The 16,106-nt window shown below is 36.3% G+C and overlaps 1 protein-coding gene across 5 annotated transcripts; it reads left to right on the top strand.

Annotated features, from left to right (window-relative positions):
• Nucleotides 1-8,694: 8,694 nt before the first annotated feature.
• On the top strand, nucleotides 8,695-16,027 carry LOC119988326 (kinesin-like protein KIN-14N). Of its 5 annotated transcripts, none has more exons than XM_038833320.1 (17): nucleotides 8,695-8,878; nucleotides 9,165-9,411; nucleotides 9,575-9,719; nucleotides 9,796-9,905; nucleotides 10,018-10,137; nucleotides 10,247-10,450; nucleotides 11,712-11,888; nucleotides 11,982-12,056; nucleotides 12,162-12,308; nucleotides 12,381-12,519; nucleotides 12,639-12,748; nucleotides 13,232-13,393; nucleotides 13,514-13,719; nucleotides 14,305-14,386; nucleotides 14,514-14,618; nucleotides 14,706-14,810; nucleotides 15,649-15,828. In XM_038833320.1, the coding sequence occupies exons 2-17, from the start codon at nucleotides 9,220-9,222 to the stop codon at nucleotides 15,826-15,828; spliced, it is 2,259 nt and encodes a 752-aa protein (XP_038689248.1). In that variant the 5' UTR covers nucleotides 8,695-8,878; nucleotides 9,165-9,219. The 5 variants fall into 5 exon arrangements, with proteins under 5 accessions (XP_038689248.1, XP_038689246.1, XP_038689249.1 ...); XM_038833318.1 differs by having other exon boundaries at nucleotides 9,157-9,411; XM_038833321.1 differs by having other exon boundaries at nucleotides 8,878-8,937.
• Nucleotides 16,028-16,106: the final 79 nt, after the last annotated feature.

Raw genomic sequence — 16,106 nt, 5'->3', positions numbered from 1 at the left:
CCACACACATACCAAAGCATCTTGAACCCATCTCCTCAACCCATCCTGAACCCATCTCCCCTACCCACCATCCTTCTCCGCCCCGCATAGTCACTCGAGCCCAGAACAATATTTACAAACCAAAAAAGCCTTTCTCTCTCCAAACTTCACTCACTACCCCCACTACCCCCACTAGAGTTATTGAGTCCGAACCTTCCACTTTCAACCACGCTGTCTAATCCCAATGTTGGCGCCATGCCATGTCTGATGAATTTGAAGCTCTTATCCGAAATAAGACCTGGTCTCTCGTTCCATCTACACACACAAACTATTGTTGGTTGTAAATGGGTACTGACAGAGGAGATAATTCTGGTACTGACAGAGGAGCTAATTCCGGTGCAGCAATCACAACATGATGCAGTTATATCTTGATTTATTCTATGTAATATTCATTTGTAATTAGCCATTATTACCGTGATTCAGTTTCCATGTTTGTTAAGGAAACTCATCACACGTGCATGTATATATGATTGATTCATACAGTCAATACAATTACACAAGATTTCATACAAACCATAGAATTCTTTAAATCCGACTTCCGCGAATGCATCACAGCAGCCACCCAATCAACAAAATTAACACCATTACCCAACTCAAAAGCTTCACAAGGTGAGAGTTCCTTCCACAATCTCCTAGCAATACTGCATTTTCTAAAAACATTATCTACATCTTCAAAAAGAGCTCCACACCCTACACAGAGGGAATGGTTACCAATGTGACCTCTTAGGAGATTGGAGTGTGTAGGAATGGTGTTCTTCACTGCAGCCCGTAACAAATGTCTTGAGTTTTATTGGCACATTAATCTGCCAGAGTTTACCCCAGGTGAAGACCGCCCCTTCAGAAGAAGAGGAGGAAGCAGAGTTAGCTTGACACTTCCAGTTCATGGCTTGATGGTACGCACTCTTTACTGAGTATTTTCCATTGGACTCCCAATGCCATATCATAGAGTCCGCCACAACAGCACGGGGCAAAGGAATGAAAAGGATGATCTCAGCCTCAAAAGGTAGAAAGAGAGATATATGTATATATATCAGAATATAAGGACTATGACTGGTAAACGTACCATATATCAATCTTACAAGCAGCAATGCAATGAAAGCTCTAACCAGTACTCTTACTAACTACCTATGTTTCTCTTAGTCTGCTAAATCCATTATTGTTTGAGATCTTCAGCTGCTTTGGACATATTAAGCTTTGAAGCAAACCACACAAATTAGGATAGGCAGACCAGTTTATATGCAGAATATCATTCAAAACAATGAGACAGCATTAAAAAAATGTGCAAACAAGAATCAATGATGAACATTCATGAATTCTATAGTCTTTACAACCTAACTAAACATTACATCAATGGATCCCCTAGATTCAATTCCTTAGTTTTACAACCAGTCAATTTGGAGGCCTGTACTATTCCCATATCTTATGTGCAAAGTCAAGGACTTTTTCATCTTTAGCCTCAGAAGAACTCTCATTCAAAGGCCTCTTTCCATCTCTCTTCACATAATATTTCTTCCTCAAATACGTAATCAACTCATTGAATTCTTTAACCGAAACGTCAATTCGAAGCCAATTCTTGATAAAATCAGCTAAGTCACTGTTATCAGGGAAAGGGTTCCTGCCATTGTTTACCTTGTACCCAATAACTCCATCAAAGATTGCAAGCTCAGTATCCAAATGCGTCCAATTAGTCTCGTTCAAGTCCTTCACCGGACTCTTCTCAGTCACATTCTGTGCAATCTGAGAATCACTGTCTTCCCATATCTTCACCCCTGTCGAACTTTTCAGATAATCATCATGTTCATCATTCACGTTGAATAGACGTCTCCTCACTGGCATGGCAAGAGCGTCCCGGAAATCATAGGGTGGCGAGGAAGGAGAGTAGTCGGAATCATAAAGTGGAAACACAGGAGAGTCCTCGTATTCATCTCTTGGATCCTGAACTTCTTCACCAATTTCATTTTTCTTTGAACCTTCTGCTGTATCATCTTCTTTCTTCATTTTCTCATCTTCTTGTGAGTCTTGAACAGCTGGTTCAATTCTTAGTCCCTGATCTTCTTCTTGCTTTTTATTCTCATTTTCATCTGAATCTTCAGCTAGATTTTCCCCTTGTGCTGGTTCAGTTCTTGGCTCCTGATCATCTTCCTCCATCTTTTCCTGACTTTCCAGAGAATTTTCATCTGGTTCAGTTCTTGGTTCCTGATCCTCTTCTTGCTTCTTTCTCTCATTTTCCTCAGAATATTGTGACGATTCTCTTCTGGGTTTCTCATCTTCCTTCTTGTTCTTCTTCTTCTTCTCATTTTCTTCAGAATCATCAACCCCACCAGTGCTTTCAAATGACCTTTTATTCAATGGCAATGCAGGTTCAATAATACGTATAGAACGAGCAGTACCTCTTGAAGACTCTTGTTGGGATTCCAGAGGAGGATTGGGATTGGGGTTTATCTGTATACCGAAATCAGCCATTAGAGCATAAACAGCTTTTTGTAGAAACAGATTCATGCTTGGAATTTCGGGACTTTCTTCTTCTTCTTCTTGGCCAGACATTTTGTCGAACACGTAGAGAAGTATTAGAATTCTTGAAACTTGAGATTCTGTTGGTAGTTAAAACTAAAAACAAGTTCGCATCAAACTGCTGTATATATATATATACACACGCACACATGGTACATACTGGATAGTGACGTGGACTCTATGGTGGACCCCATTTTATTTTTTAAACCCTCTGTTTATTATATATGTGTGTGTGTATATAAATGTCACAGATTTTGCAGGATTTGGGAAAAAAAACCATAAACTGCTTCTGTTAATAGGAACTTCACCTATTCATCATCTCCATGGTCTGATGAGTAATGTTGAATCACAGAGAAGAATAAAAAAAAAAGCATTGTTGTTGAAAGTTTTATCAAATAATCACAACTCTGAGGAATGAATATCACTGATTCATCATAACACCAATGTTTTTACAATCTACAAATCAATGTATTCCTCTTGTAAGTATGCCCATCTGCAATTTACTACAGAGACAATTAGCAGAAGATGTTCTGTTTAATCAAAACTGAATTCTAAACAATCCTGTAATTTTCATGTCTTTAGTCTAACAACTCAATCTGGAGAGCTTGACCACCCCTATCCCCATATCCTAAGTGCTAATTCAAGCACCTTTTCTTCCTTGGTCTTAGGAGTATCCACATTCACAGGCCTCTTTCCAGCTCTCTTTGCATATTTGTGCCTCAAAAACTGAATCAGATCACTGAATTCTCCAATGTGAACATCGATTCGAAGCCAATTCTTCATGAAATCAGCCAAGTCAGTGTTATCAGTAAATGGGTACCTGCCTTTCTTGGCCTTGTAATCAATAATGCTCTCCAAGATTGCAATCTCAGTGTCCAAATATGTCCAAGGCTCGTTCGAGTCATTCATTGGACTCTTCTCTGTCTTCTCCTCTACGACATGAGAATCAATATCATCGATTCCCAATGTCCCCTCAACCCGCCTGCCACCGTCCTGTTTCTGCATCTTGTGCAACTCAAATGCTTTCATCACATCAGTCAAGGAGCTAATCTCTTTATTGGATTCGCTATACATGTTCTCAGCGTACCAGTTTGCTATCTTGCTTCTTAGTTTCTGATCTTCTTCATCGCTTTCCACATTTTCTTGAGACTCATCATTAGGGTTAAATGGGGGTTTATTCACTGATGAACCAGGACAGTGCAGGTCCTTCCAGAACCCAATCTCTCTTGCCACACCAGAGAGCAACATCAAAGCAAATGCGTCTGCTTCTTCTGGTTCAGTTCTTGGCTCAAAAACTTCACTCCCAAATCTCCCTTGTTCAGGCACACTTCTTGGTCTATGATCTTCTATTTCCTCTTCGGTATTTTCATGAGAATCACCATCTATGTCAGAAACAAACAGCAAAGCCAATGGGTCTGGGTTTTCCTTTTCATTTCTTGGCTCGCCAACTTCTTTCTTTACCTCATTTTCCCAAGAATCTTGATTTGATTCACTTCTTGGTCCCTGATCTCCTTTCTTCTTTTCCTCATTTACCGCAGAATCATCAACTCCACCAGTGCTATCAAATGGGTATGCTTTTTCTTGAATATCTTCAATTGGTTCAGTTCTTGGTGTCTGTTCCTCTTCATTTCTTGGTTGCTCATCTTCCGCAGAATCACCAACACCGACAGTATCATCAAATGGCCCTTTCAGAGCAGAGTCTTGGACTGGTGGCAGAGAGCTTCTTGACGATTCTCCTGGTTCATAATTGTGGTGTTTTGGTAGATTGGCCTCTGCCATTAGAGCATAAACAGCTTCTTGTAGAAAAAGATTCATGGTGAAAGTGGTGCGGCCTTCTTGAAAAGGTGATAGTGGTGGTGGTGGAGAATCACCACTCTTAGTTTCTTCTTCTCTGTCAGACATTCTTTCAAACACAGAGAGTGCAATAGATGGAGGACAAGAGAACGATAAGAGAAGGGTTCTAGGTGGATGAAGTATTGGAGGAATGTTTGGTTTCTGAAATTTCAGATTTCTGTTGGTAGTTATATACTGTAGTTCCATTGTGAAGTCCCGGACGTGGACAACCCAGATGGGCCCTGTAGGGCCCAGACTGATGGACCCCAACAAAAGCCTTAAAACATCTCTGAGTTCAACAGAAACCTTCAATGGCATGGACGCAATAAAAGAGAAGAATAGAGAAATTAAGTTCAAATGATTTTTATTAATTCTTGAATTTGTTTTTACAATGAGAGGTGCAATATTATTTTGTAGTCATATATATAAATAAATAAATAAATATATATATATATATATATATATATTCTACACCTAAGAATTACACTAGTATTTTACAACCTTCATGTATTTTTTTCCATCTCCTTCTTTTGTTCTTCTTCACTCTCTTCCTCAACCTGTCTTTTCACTGGCTGCATCATTGTCGTCATTGGCATGTTCTCTACCTTCGTTATGACAATTTGCTTTGGCCTTTCTTCTCCCTCCTAGGTATTCCTACATAACAAAAAAGATTTTTTAAGAAAAACTAGAATGCAATAAGAAAAAGAACTTATGTAATATAAATCAAAACTTTGTCTTACCAGGAGGGTTGATCGGAAGCTTTTTTTGGTGAATTACTGATCCAATATGTGGTTGAATTCTGTGGCTTGAACCTCTCGTCTTCATCATCATTGTCTTCTTTAGTATCATATATTTCTAAACTCTTTACTACCATAGTTCACTAATTGTTTGTTTGTAGATGGAGATGGAGATGGTTTTGTCACCTGTGTGTTTATATAGACGTGTTTTGAACCCTCAACGTTGAAAAAATAAAAAGAAAAACTACAAGCGCCCATTGGATAATAGTGATGTAACCGATGTATTGTAAACGAAAACTGCGGCAGTTATTAGATTGTATGAGATCGATGTATTTTGAATAATACCTAGGCACCCATTGGATAAGATCGATATTTTCTTAACAAAACAAACGTGTATTGTATGAGAGCATCGTAATCCTAATCTTGTTTTGATATTATTTCACAATTATTTTCTTGAAAATCTAATCAATTAACAATTTTGAAAATTATATATATTACTTAATTGTTTAGGATAGACATGGGAGTTTGTTCCCAAATAATCGTTCAATAATATTATAAGATTAAACAATAGTTATTGATACCTAAGTAACCTATAATTTATCCATGACATCCTCTAGTGCCCTAAAGTTCATACAAGTCTATTAGATGTTAATTATGTTTACTAAGAGTTTTCTTCATTATGAGATGCAATGGGCTGGGTTGGGCTAGAGGTAATCAAATGTTTGGGTCTGCCCGGGTTGGCCTCAAGCTTTAAAGTCTCAAACCAAAGCCGACCCTAATGCAGATCGGGCCACATTCATAATAGGCTGAATACTCTTTATGCGATTGGGCAATGCAAAGTCCAGCCCAAGGCCCGTTTGACACAAGAAACAGGTCAGTCAGCAAGGCCCAACCCGCACAAATTTAAAAATTATTTCTTGCAGGCTATCCACAAAAGGGGCTCAAGAGCAACATATATATATCTCTCCAACATGTGTGGGATTTTGATTAAAGTAAAAATAATAGAAAAAAATTGTTCTTGTGCAAAAGGGTCAACATTAGCAGTCCAATTCGGCCATGCAAAGATTAGACTTTCAATGCCATTTGTCTATTAGCACAAAATTTACAAATCAATACTGTCCGTTTTGGTTCAAAGGTCTGCACGGATTTATTTTCCTAGGGTCATCGCAATTTGTTATTAGGCTCAGAAAACGTGTTGGTTGTGTGAGAGGACATAAACCTTTGCTTATATGTTACTCGGTTGGATTATAACAATCCGAAGTGAGATAAAATCTTAACAATACTGTATGACACCTAATTTAAAGTATTTACCAAAATGTGGATGGATATATTAATCTTCGATTGATTTTGCACCCAATATCATTATCCCTGGCTAATTATCACATAATCTACCCAAAAAAGGCAAGCCATGAACATCAAGAGTTTTGAGAAAGGTATAATAGAAGATTTTGGAAGGTGGAAAGTGATATAAAGAAGTAGCTTCATGTAACAAGTTTAGCATAAAATCTAACCATGGATGTAGAAGAAGCCTCCAAAAGGAGTTGTACATTGGTAGATCTAAGCACCAAAAGAGACAAAAAGATGTCCCAACAACTTGTTTAGTTCCCCATGTGAGATGGGTGCCCCACTTTTATCTTAATCTTGTTTAAATGATTAAATGAGGATTAGTAAAATAAAAGATTTTGCAAGGAAAGTGAAAAAAAAGAGAAGAAAAGAAGGTCATCAAAATCCATTTGAAGCAAGAGTTGTTAGGTTGTTTTAATACCTACAATGTTGGGTAGTTTATGGGTGACTAGCTAGCTAGGGATTTGTTTAGTTAGGCATTTGTGAAAATAACCAAGATGGACCTTTAGATAGCCCTAACAAATCCCATATAACAACTATGGGTAAGTAAGAAATGCATTGAATCGATTATTTTTAATGAATAGATCTTATCGCAAAGTCGAATATGCAATTCATATTTAATAACCATGATGGACTTTTTATATAGCCCTAACAAATTTACTTCTTCTTTTTTGCATATTTTATTCTTTATAATTTATCAAATTTAAGATCTATATAAGTCACTTTCATATTTTCACGGAACTAAACACTAAATAATACGTCTCAACTAGGTCGATTTATTTCACAACTTGTAAAACAATAATGCACTTGGTATGCACGTGCATTACCAATATATGTATTTCTAATAAAGAAACACCTCCTAAAACTAAAAGCAATGCACTTGGTTTGCACCTTTGGAAAAAGACAAGATTAGAAGAAAATTTTTTTAATGTAAAATCCAAGGGCAATCTAGTCATTACAAAATATCTAAACTGATCTCTCTCTACAAACAAACACGGCCTTTTGCAGAGTAAATGTTACTTTTGGCCACTAACAGATCCTCCTATTACAACTCGCTCCATCACATTCCAAATGTTTCACATTGGCCACTCACTTTACAACTTTGTTCCACGGGCATGTTGTTTGCTTGTTCAGTCAGTCAAAGTGCTGACATGGCATCAAAAAGTCAAAAAAACCATTTTGTTGCAAACATATATGCCGTCGGAGTTTTCCCCTGTACACTCACGATCTTCGGATTGGATCTCTTTAGAGATTGAGGTAAGGGACTTGAGTTCGATTCTGACGCATAAGTGGTCGCCGTGGCCTGCAAGGATGACGACGACATATGGGTTTTGGTCGAGAGAGAAGGGAATCAATTCTAGGGTTCAGATAGAGGTGAAAGCCCCACAAATCAATTTGTGTCATAATACACATGGCACCCAACATCTACAACTAATGGTGACACATCAGCAAATTATTTGCCATGTCATTTTTTAGACAAAAAGCTTTTGGTCAATATGCCATGTCAGCACTTTGACTGATCGAACCAACAAAAAACCTGACCTTGAAACAAAGTTGTAAAATGAGTGACCAAACTGAAATATTTAAAACGTGAGAAAACGAATTATAACAGGGACAATCTGTCAATGGTCAAAACTAACATTTACTCACTCGCCTTGTGCAATTTCATAAACAATTCGAAACCTCAGCAGTAGTAATAAAATCTATACATGTTTCCTTTTTCATGTCCCTCCAAAACCAAAGCTGGGAAATCTACCATGTGACGGAGAATAATTTTTCTTTATTTTGTTAATTCTTCTACAGATTTTGAATAAAGAATTAATTTATTAGGCTCCGTTTGGATGGGAGAATAAGATTCTGTATAATATAAAATTATTTTTTAATGAAGTTATCGGGTGTTTGGATTTTTTTAAAAATACTCGAGATATTATAATTTTATATAAAAATGGTTCTTATACGATACCGGTCTTATAATATTAAAACACTTCCAACTCATTTTTATTTTATATAAAACACTTAATATAAGAAATAACATGTCAAATGATAAAAAACCTTTCATTCTCATTTTAATTGGGTATAATCTAGATATATTACCATAAATCTTATACTATACAAACCTAATATTAAATTTTTTCTAAACACAGAATTAGATTAAATTATGAATTAAATTATATATTAGATAACAGTATTATACTATCCTATACGGAATAACAGACGGATCCTAGTTCATAGTCCACAGTCCATACTCAGTCGCTTAGCTCCCCTCTCTCTCTTCTCCCTGCTCGCAACAGCAACGGCTGTGATTGAAATCGGTGGCTTTGAATGCAATCCATGGCCCCACATTCTTCCTACTGTTTTGTCTTTCTTCATAATGGCCTCCATGAACCCATGACAACATTACAAGTTCCCCAAACGTGAGTTCTATTACCATTTCAAGATTTGGGTTTAGTCTTCGTCTTCTGTCTATTGATGGGTCTCTTTCAATTTCCTTTTTTTTTTTTTTGTAATTTCTGTTCAGTAAAATGTCTTTGAGTGTTGGAGTCGCAAAGTGGGTTGCTTCAAAATTTCCCCTTTGTGTCTTTTCCTCGACTGTGTTGCTAATTGTTCCTCTTGCTGGTGAATTTCTTGTGTGTTTCTTTTCAAGACTGCATTGCTAAACGATCTCTTTTTTTCTTTTTTCTTTTTTTGTAAGATTTGCAGAAGAAATATATCGGTGATGAGGTGAGTATTAATTAGTAGGTGCCAAAAAGTTGAAATGGTTGGGCCCACACATAACGGGGTAGTCCGGCGAGCGTTTTCGGTTGTAAATGGCGGCCAAGATCTTCTCCCAAATAGTAATCCACCCAGTAATGGGGGATCGGAATACGGTGGTATTGAGTTCACAAGAGAGGATGTTGATGCACTGTTGAGTGAGAGAATGAAGTACAAAAACAAGTATAATTACAAGGTTAGCTTTTGTTGATTGTGCTGTGACTTTGTGTATTTTTTTTTTTCTGATTTAGCATTCAATATTAAATGGACATTGCAGGTTTGATCTAGTTGTTGGAACTTGGAAGTATGTGGTAATGCTTATAAGATTATTAGTGACTTTTTTCTTTTTCTTTTTGCAGGAGAGATGTGATAATATGATGGACTACATAAGGAGGCTTAGACTCTGTATTAGATGGTTTCAGGAGCTTGAGGGATATTATTTGTTTGATGTTGAGAAGTTGAGGAATGAGCTAGAATTGACTGAACGAAGATTAGCTGAAATGGGTATAGTTGATTGCTCTAGTATCATTAAAATTTTGATTGGATTGTTTTTTTTACAAATTTTTGTATTTGATTGTAGAGGTGCAGTTAAAAAACAAAGACGAAGAATTGAATATGATTATTGCGGAATTGAGAAACAGTCTTGCTTCTTTACAGGAGAAACTTAGCAAAGAAGAATCAGATAAATTGGTAAGAAATGCGAGTTAAAAAAATATAGTCAATCGTCGAAGTTCCTCTTGCTTTTGCTTATTTGGGTTTCTCATGCATTTTTTGTTGTTTTGATATGTGATATAAAAATCAGGTTGCAATGGATGCTCTTGCAAATGAGAAAGAGGTTAGAATTAGTATGGAGAAGTTGCAAGCGAATCTCACAGAGGAGCTTGGCAAAGCTCAAGGAGAGCTACAAAGTGCTAATCAGAGGGTAATACATTGCAATTTGATCTGAATTCACTGGAATTATTTTTTCCAGTTCTCTTTCCCATTTCAATTTCTAAATGATGTGATGTAGTTTGTGCTCATGGTTTCTGCAGATAGCATCCATTAATGATATGTACAAGTTACTCCAGGAATACAATTCAAGCTTACAGGTTTACAATAGTAAACTTCAGACCGATCTTGATGCAGCACATGAAACTATTAGGCGTGGAGAGAAAGAGAAAGCTGCAATAGTAGAGAACCTTAGCAACTTAAGGGGTCAATACCACTCTTTGCAAGACCAGTTTATTTCATCAAAAGTAAGCCTATTTTATGTTCCTTTCTCTCTATTTTTTTTTGCGTCTGGCAATCAATTGTGCTATGGTGATGTAGGAACTTGAGTCCTCTAAAATAATGGAGTAGAAATTTATCCCCTGGATATTAATCATCAACCTTCTTGTCAAAAGTCAAAACGCAGACTTTATTAGATTAGTAGCCTGATTATTGTTCAAATCTTGTGATACTTGTGATTTGTACTTTAATTTTGATTTCTACACGCAATTTCCATAAAATCTATAGATTTTCAGAATGAAAGAAAGTGTGAAGTTACAATGTAATATGCTTTGGAACGTTGTGCACAAAAGCGAAATGGGTCAAACTACTGTTAGTTTTGTATCTGAGCATAAATAATATAATAAACCAACTAATAATGGACTGAGCAAGTTGTTTATGGCGATTTCAAAGGTGTTTTGTCAAGAAAAACACCAACAGTTAATTAAAACTCTTTTTATTTTTATTTTTTATTGGCTCTTGCTTTCAGACTTGTTGCTGGAGAACCGATAAGCTGAAAAGTGGTAAAGTTTTAATATCCTCTTTAGAGGTAGAAGGTGAATGGAAAAGGCTAATTTCTCAGGCACTGATTCAATAAGTTTTGATGTAGCTTTAATACACTAGAATTCTGAAATTGCAAGTAAACGGATGAAGAGGAATATGTTTACCCTTTTGGAAGTCCAGAACCCTTTTCCTTTCTTGTAAATTTTGATGAGGAAGAGGTTCACTTGCTGGTTTGTTATTTCTTTTCTTTTCTTTTTTTGTGTGTATGGAGGTTGGGGTTATGGTAGGGAGGGAGGGGGGAGGAGAATGAATGACCATTGTTAATGAGAAGAAGTTCTGAAGAACTGAAGTAAGTGACTTCCATGCAATAAATTAGATGGTTTACATTCCTGACATTATGCCCTTGTTCGAATGTCAGTTCCTACCTAGAACTGCAAATTATATATACCTCTAAGTCTAGGATAATTAAGAAGGTCATTAGTCTTAAAAAATTCACTTCTACGTTTAAATATTTATCTAAGTGTATGAAATTATGCAACTTTGGTTTCTGGATTGAGTATATCCTTATGATTGTATATTTTTTAGGCTTTAGAAATGATTTCTAAGCAATGACTTAAAGACCAAAAATTTTCCATCTTCAATCCATTCCAAGTTAAATATTTATCCTCCATTAATTTCTGGTGTTGTTTCTAAATAAATCTATTGTTTGATATCTGATTTAATTATATTGGCTTTGTATTTTATTAGGATTTCCTACATGAAACTACGAGACAGAAGGATGCTTTATTAAATGAAGTTGTTAGTCTTAGGGCAGAGTTACAACAAGTTAGAGATGATCGTGATTGCCAGCAATCGAAAGCACAAGCTTTAACAACAGAGTTGGCTAATTGCAAAGAGCTGGCAACAAAATCAAATGAATTAGAGGTACATTTTTATGGTTATTATTTAGTTCTACCTGAAAGCATTAAATAAATTTTCTTCTCGTAAGCTATCTGAGATCTATCATTTCTTCTGCAGGCAAGATGTTTATCACAAAGTAACCAGCTAAGGACGGTGCAGGACCAACTAGAAGCTGCAGAGAAGAAACTGCAGGTATTACATGCTCTCTTAGGAAATTATGAATGTAGTTAATTTATGGTGCCATTAACTTGTGGAATTGGCTGAATATGTTATGATAGTTATTTGATGGATTTTTAGATGTCTGATATGTCTGCGTTGGAGATGAGAGCTGAATTTGAAGGGCAAAAGCAGCTCTTAAGTGAGTTGCAAAGTCGCTTAGAAGATGCAGAATTCAAACTAATTGAAGGAGAGAAGCTGCGTAAAAAGTTACATAACACCGTATTGGTAATGATCCTACACCTTACTCAAATAAATATTTGATGTCTATTTATCTTACTGAATTCTGTTGCGCTACAGGAACTCAAAGGGAATATTCGAGTATTTTGTAGAGTGCGACCTCTGCTGCCTGATGATTTTTCTGGGGCTGAAGGGAAGATTATATCTTATCCCTTGTCAACAGAAGCTCGGGGACGAGGGATTGAGTTGCTGCAAAATGGTAAATTATAATAGTTCTATGCTAAGATAGAAATGTTATTAGTGGAATGTCATCCTATTCTTCATTCAGTTCATTTTGTTCAAACTAAGGTACTAATATCAAGTTCATATTGCCATCAGGACAAAAACATTCATTCACTTTTGACAAAGTCTTCATGCCAATGGCAACACAAGAGGATGTTTTTGTGGAAATTTCACAGCTTGTTCAAAGTGCTTTAGATGGGTACAAGGTAATATATTGAAGTTCCATCTGACATATCTTGAATTTTTTGATTCAACTTTCAAAGTTGATTTTCTAGTTCTATGTGGAATATCTTGAAGAGTTTTTTGTTATTGGCTCTTGTCCATGCTGTTGCATATATTGATGAGGATCATCCAAATGTCATAAAGTGGAGATACTTGTTTTTTTCCCGGCTGATATTTGTGTTACTTAACTGGCATAGACAGTGATACAATATAGTGTTTGCTAAAATATGCGTTTACATAGTGCACCACTTTAATATGGCATTTTGAGATTTTAAGTGAGAGCTTTTGTTCCTGTCATAATCTTCCTCGTGCTGCTGCTCTCTCTTGTATATTTCCAATTGACTAGAGCTTCTCCCTTCTTTTCTTCCATAATTGTAATTATAAAGAGAAGAGAAGTATGATAAGGATATTGCTATTTGCTAGTATTATATGTACTTCAAAAAATAATTTTACTTTCCTTTCCTCAGGTTTGCATCTTTGCCTATGGCCAGACAGGTTCAGGAAAAACCTATACCATGATGGGTAAGCCAGGACATTCTGACCAGAAAGGGTTGATACCCCGCACGTTAGAACAAATATTCCAAACCAAACAGGCCCTTCTAAGTCAAGGCTGGAAATATGACATGCAGGTAATAATTCTGGATTGTAGGTGTCAATCAGGCTGAAAATATATGAAATGCATCTTTGCATAAATGCATCATTTCTATGCATAATTCTTGATTATGTTTATTCTCTTGGAACTTTTGTAGGTGTCAATGCTGGAAATATACAATGAAACAATTCGTGATTTGTTAACAAATCGAGATTCATCACGAATAGAAAATGGTACAGCTGGCAAGCAATATGCCATTAAACATGATGTAGATGGGAATGCTCAGGTCTCTGATCTCACTGTTGTGGATGTCTGCACTAAGAGAGAGGTTACATCTCTTTTGGATCGTGCTGCTCATAGTAGGTAAGTAACTTAGGATAACCACTCCTCTAGTTATGTTGTTAATCAAATAGGTTACACCCTTGCAAGTTGCAACACTATCACTGGGCTACGTTGTCAAACACCGATACATTCATAATTAGGTTAGGAGATCACTTTTTTTCTTCCTTATGTGAAAACATGGAACCAATATGAATATAGTCAAAGAAAATGCTAAAAACCATGCTCTTGAGTCGAGAGAAATATGAAGTTTTTGGTTCAATTTCAATGATTTTACCCTTATGAAAAAATATATTTTATGAACTTTATAACCTTTGGTTCCACAGTGGGTGCATACCCCTTATGGCCGCGCCTAGAGGAGGTAGCTAACGATGTTCACCCCTGCCCACCCTTTTTACTTATTAAAAAAATACCTTTGGGAATTAAATGTTTTATATTTTTGAGCCAGTTAGAGAAAACATTTTGGTTGAAAAGAAGTTTGGTATTAGAAACTTGGGGCAATACATACGCTGTGAGTAATATAAGAAAAATTACTTCTTACTTTTCTTTGACTTGTTGATTTGATTTGAGAGGATTTGGAATCACAAATTGTGTTTATGTTACTCTCAGGTCAGTTGGCAAGACCCAGATGAATGAGCAATCATCAAGAAGCCATTTTGTTTTCACATTGCGGATATCTGGTGTCAATGAGGTGATAAAACTTGTTTCCAGTGATACTAGATAATCTAGATTAATGTACTGCACATGGTGTTGTTACATTTTCTTCTTTATTTTTTTTGTTGTCATGACTTTGATTGTTTCAAATTTACTATCTTTAGAGCACTGAACAACAAGTAGAAGGTATCTTGAATCTCATTGATCTAGCTGGAAGTGAACGTCTTTCCAAGAGCGGTTCAACAGGGGACCGATTGAAGGAAACCCAAGTATTTGACAAAACTATGATTTCTAACATTTTCAGTTTGATTCTCATATTACTTTTTGTGGCAATGATTTTTTCCCTATATTATCAGGCAATCAACAAAAGTTTATCATCTTTGAGTGACGTTATTTTTGCTCTGGCAAAGAAGGAGGACTTTGTACCCTTCAGAAACTCAAAGCTCACTTATCTGCTTCAGGTAATTAATCAAATGACTTTTCAATATGGTTTATTTCAGCAATTCATTTATCATGTTATCCTTTGCTTTTGTCTCTCTTCTTGTACAAGAGATGACGGCGAAGTCTCATGTTATATACGAAATCAAATCTCTTCGCTATTGAATCTCCTATAAATCACCTCTACGCAGAAATATATGATTCAGTTGAATTGTAAGTCTCATGTATCTCTCTTAGATATACGAAATCAAATCTCTTCACTATTGAATCTCCTCTAAATCACCCCTATGCCGAAAAATATGATTCAGTTGAATCGTATCAAAAAATCCATCTTCTCAAACATATGATTCAATGATGTTAGGATAGGACATTTTTATTTGAAGAGAGATAAGTACGTGATTCAATATATCTTGGAACAAATGAAGGTAATATGGAAAACGGTAAAGTACAACTTGATGGACTTTCAGACAAACTTCGCCTATCCTTTGACTATTTTTAGAGCAGCTTCATTTGGCTCTAGCATAAGTAGTTTTTGGATGACATGTCCATATCTTTGAGCTACCGTTGTGTAAGTTTGTGGCACCAGAAAGAATCCCATAAATAGCATCAGTTGAAGTTGGTGTTCTGTCATTTTTTTTATCAGAAAATGCTTTGAGTGAAATGCTAGAGAGTGGTTGTGATAACCCCCATAAGATTTTCATGCATCCCTTTACTGAGCTACTTTTTTTTGATCTATTGTATGGACAACTATATGAACTCTTGGTATGAATGAGAAGGATAGTTTTCTTATGCTTTATTTTCATTAAACTGGTCCAATTTCTTAGTCATCTTCTATTTTTCTTTGGACACATACTAAACCAGCCATGTCTTGGGGGAGACTCAAAGACGCTAATGTTCGTTAACATTTCTCCGGAACCCTCCTCAATGGGTGAGTCACTGTGCTCACTGAGGTTTGCAGCAAGGGTGAACGCTTGCGAGATTGGAGTTCCCAGACGACAAATGAATGTGCGTACTTCATATTCTCGGTTGAGCTTAGGGTGATATATGCCACAGCTAAAGCAGTGATTCTCTGTCTCCCTTAGATTAGTATAGCTTATCTGTATGTCTCCAAGTACTCGTAAATCGAAGAGAGTGGTTTTAACATCTGTTGGTCATAACTTGTATAGCAAAGAAATCCTTGTGCTTGTATCATTGACAGATTCGACCATTTAACGAATATAAAATTTATTAGTTCTGCTGAGCTGGTTTCTCTGTACTAATACTTCCTATCTATGCATTCTCTCCACGACCTCTTCAAGAATGGCTTTCGTGTCTCGATA

This window comes from Tripterygium wilfordii, chromosome 21 (genome assembly GCF_013401445.1).
Source record: "Tripterygium wilfordii isolate XIE 37 chromosome 21, ASM1340144v1, whole genome shotgun sequence".
In the NCBI taxonomy this organism is placed as follows: Eukaryota; Viridiplantae; Streptophyta; class Magnoliopsida; order Celastrales; family Celastraceae; genus Tripterygium; species Tripterygium wilfordii.
The sequence above is the reverse complement of the archived record's forward strand: the minus strand, read 5'-3'. Positions and strand labels throughout refer to the sequence as shown.

Excerpts from the sequence above, each read along its gene's own strand:
- LOC119988326 (XM_038833322.1), top strand. The coding sequence starts at position 9,220 with ATGGTTGGGCCCACACATAACGGGGTAGTCCGGCGAGCGTTTTCGGTT. Across the intron at positions 9,412-9,574 it reads AAAACAAGTATAATTACAAG|GAGAGATGTGATAATATGAT; the intron begins GTTAGCTTTTGT and ends TTCTTTTTGCAG. Across the intron at positions 14,811-15,648 it reads AGCTCACTTATCTGCTTCAG|CCATGTCTTGGGGGAGACTC; the intron begins GTAATTAATCAA and ends ATACTAAACCAG.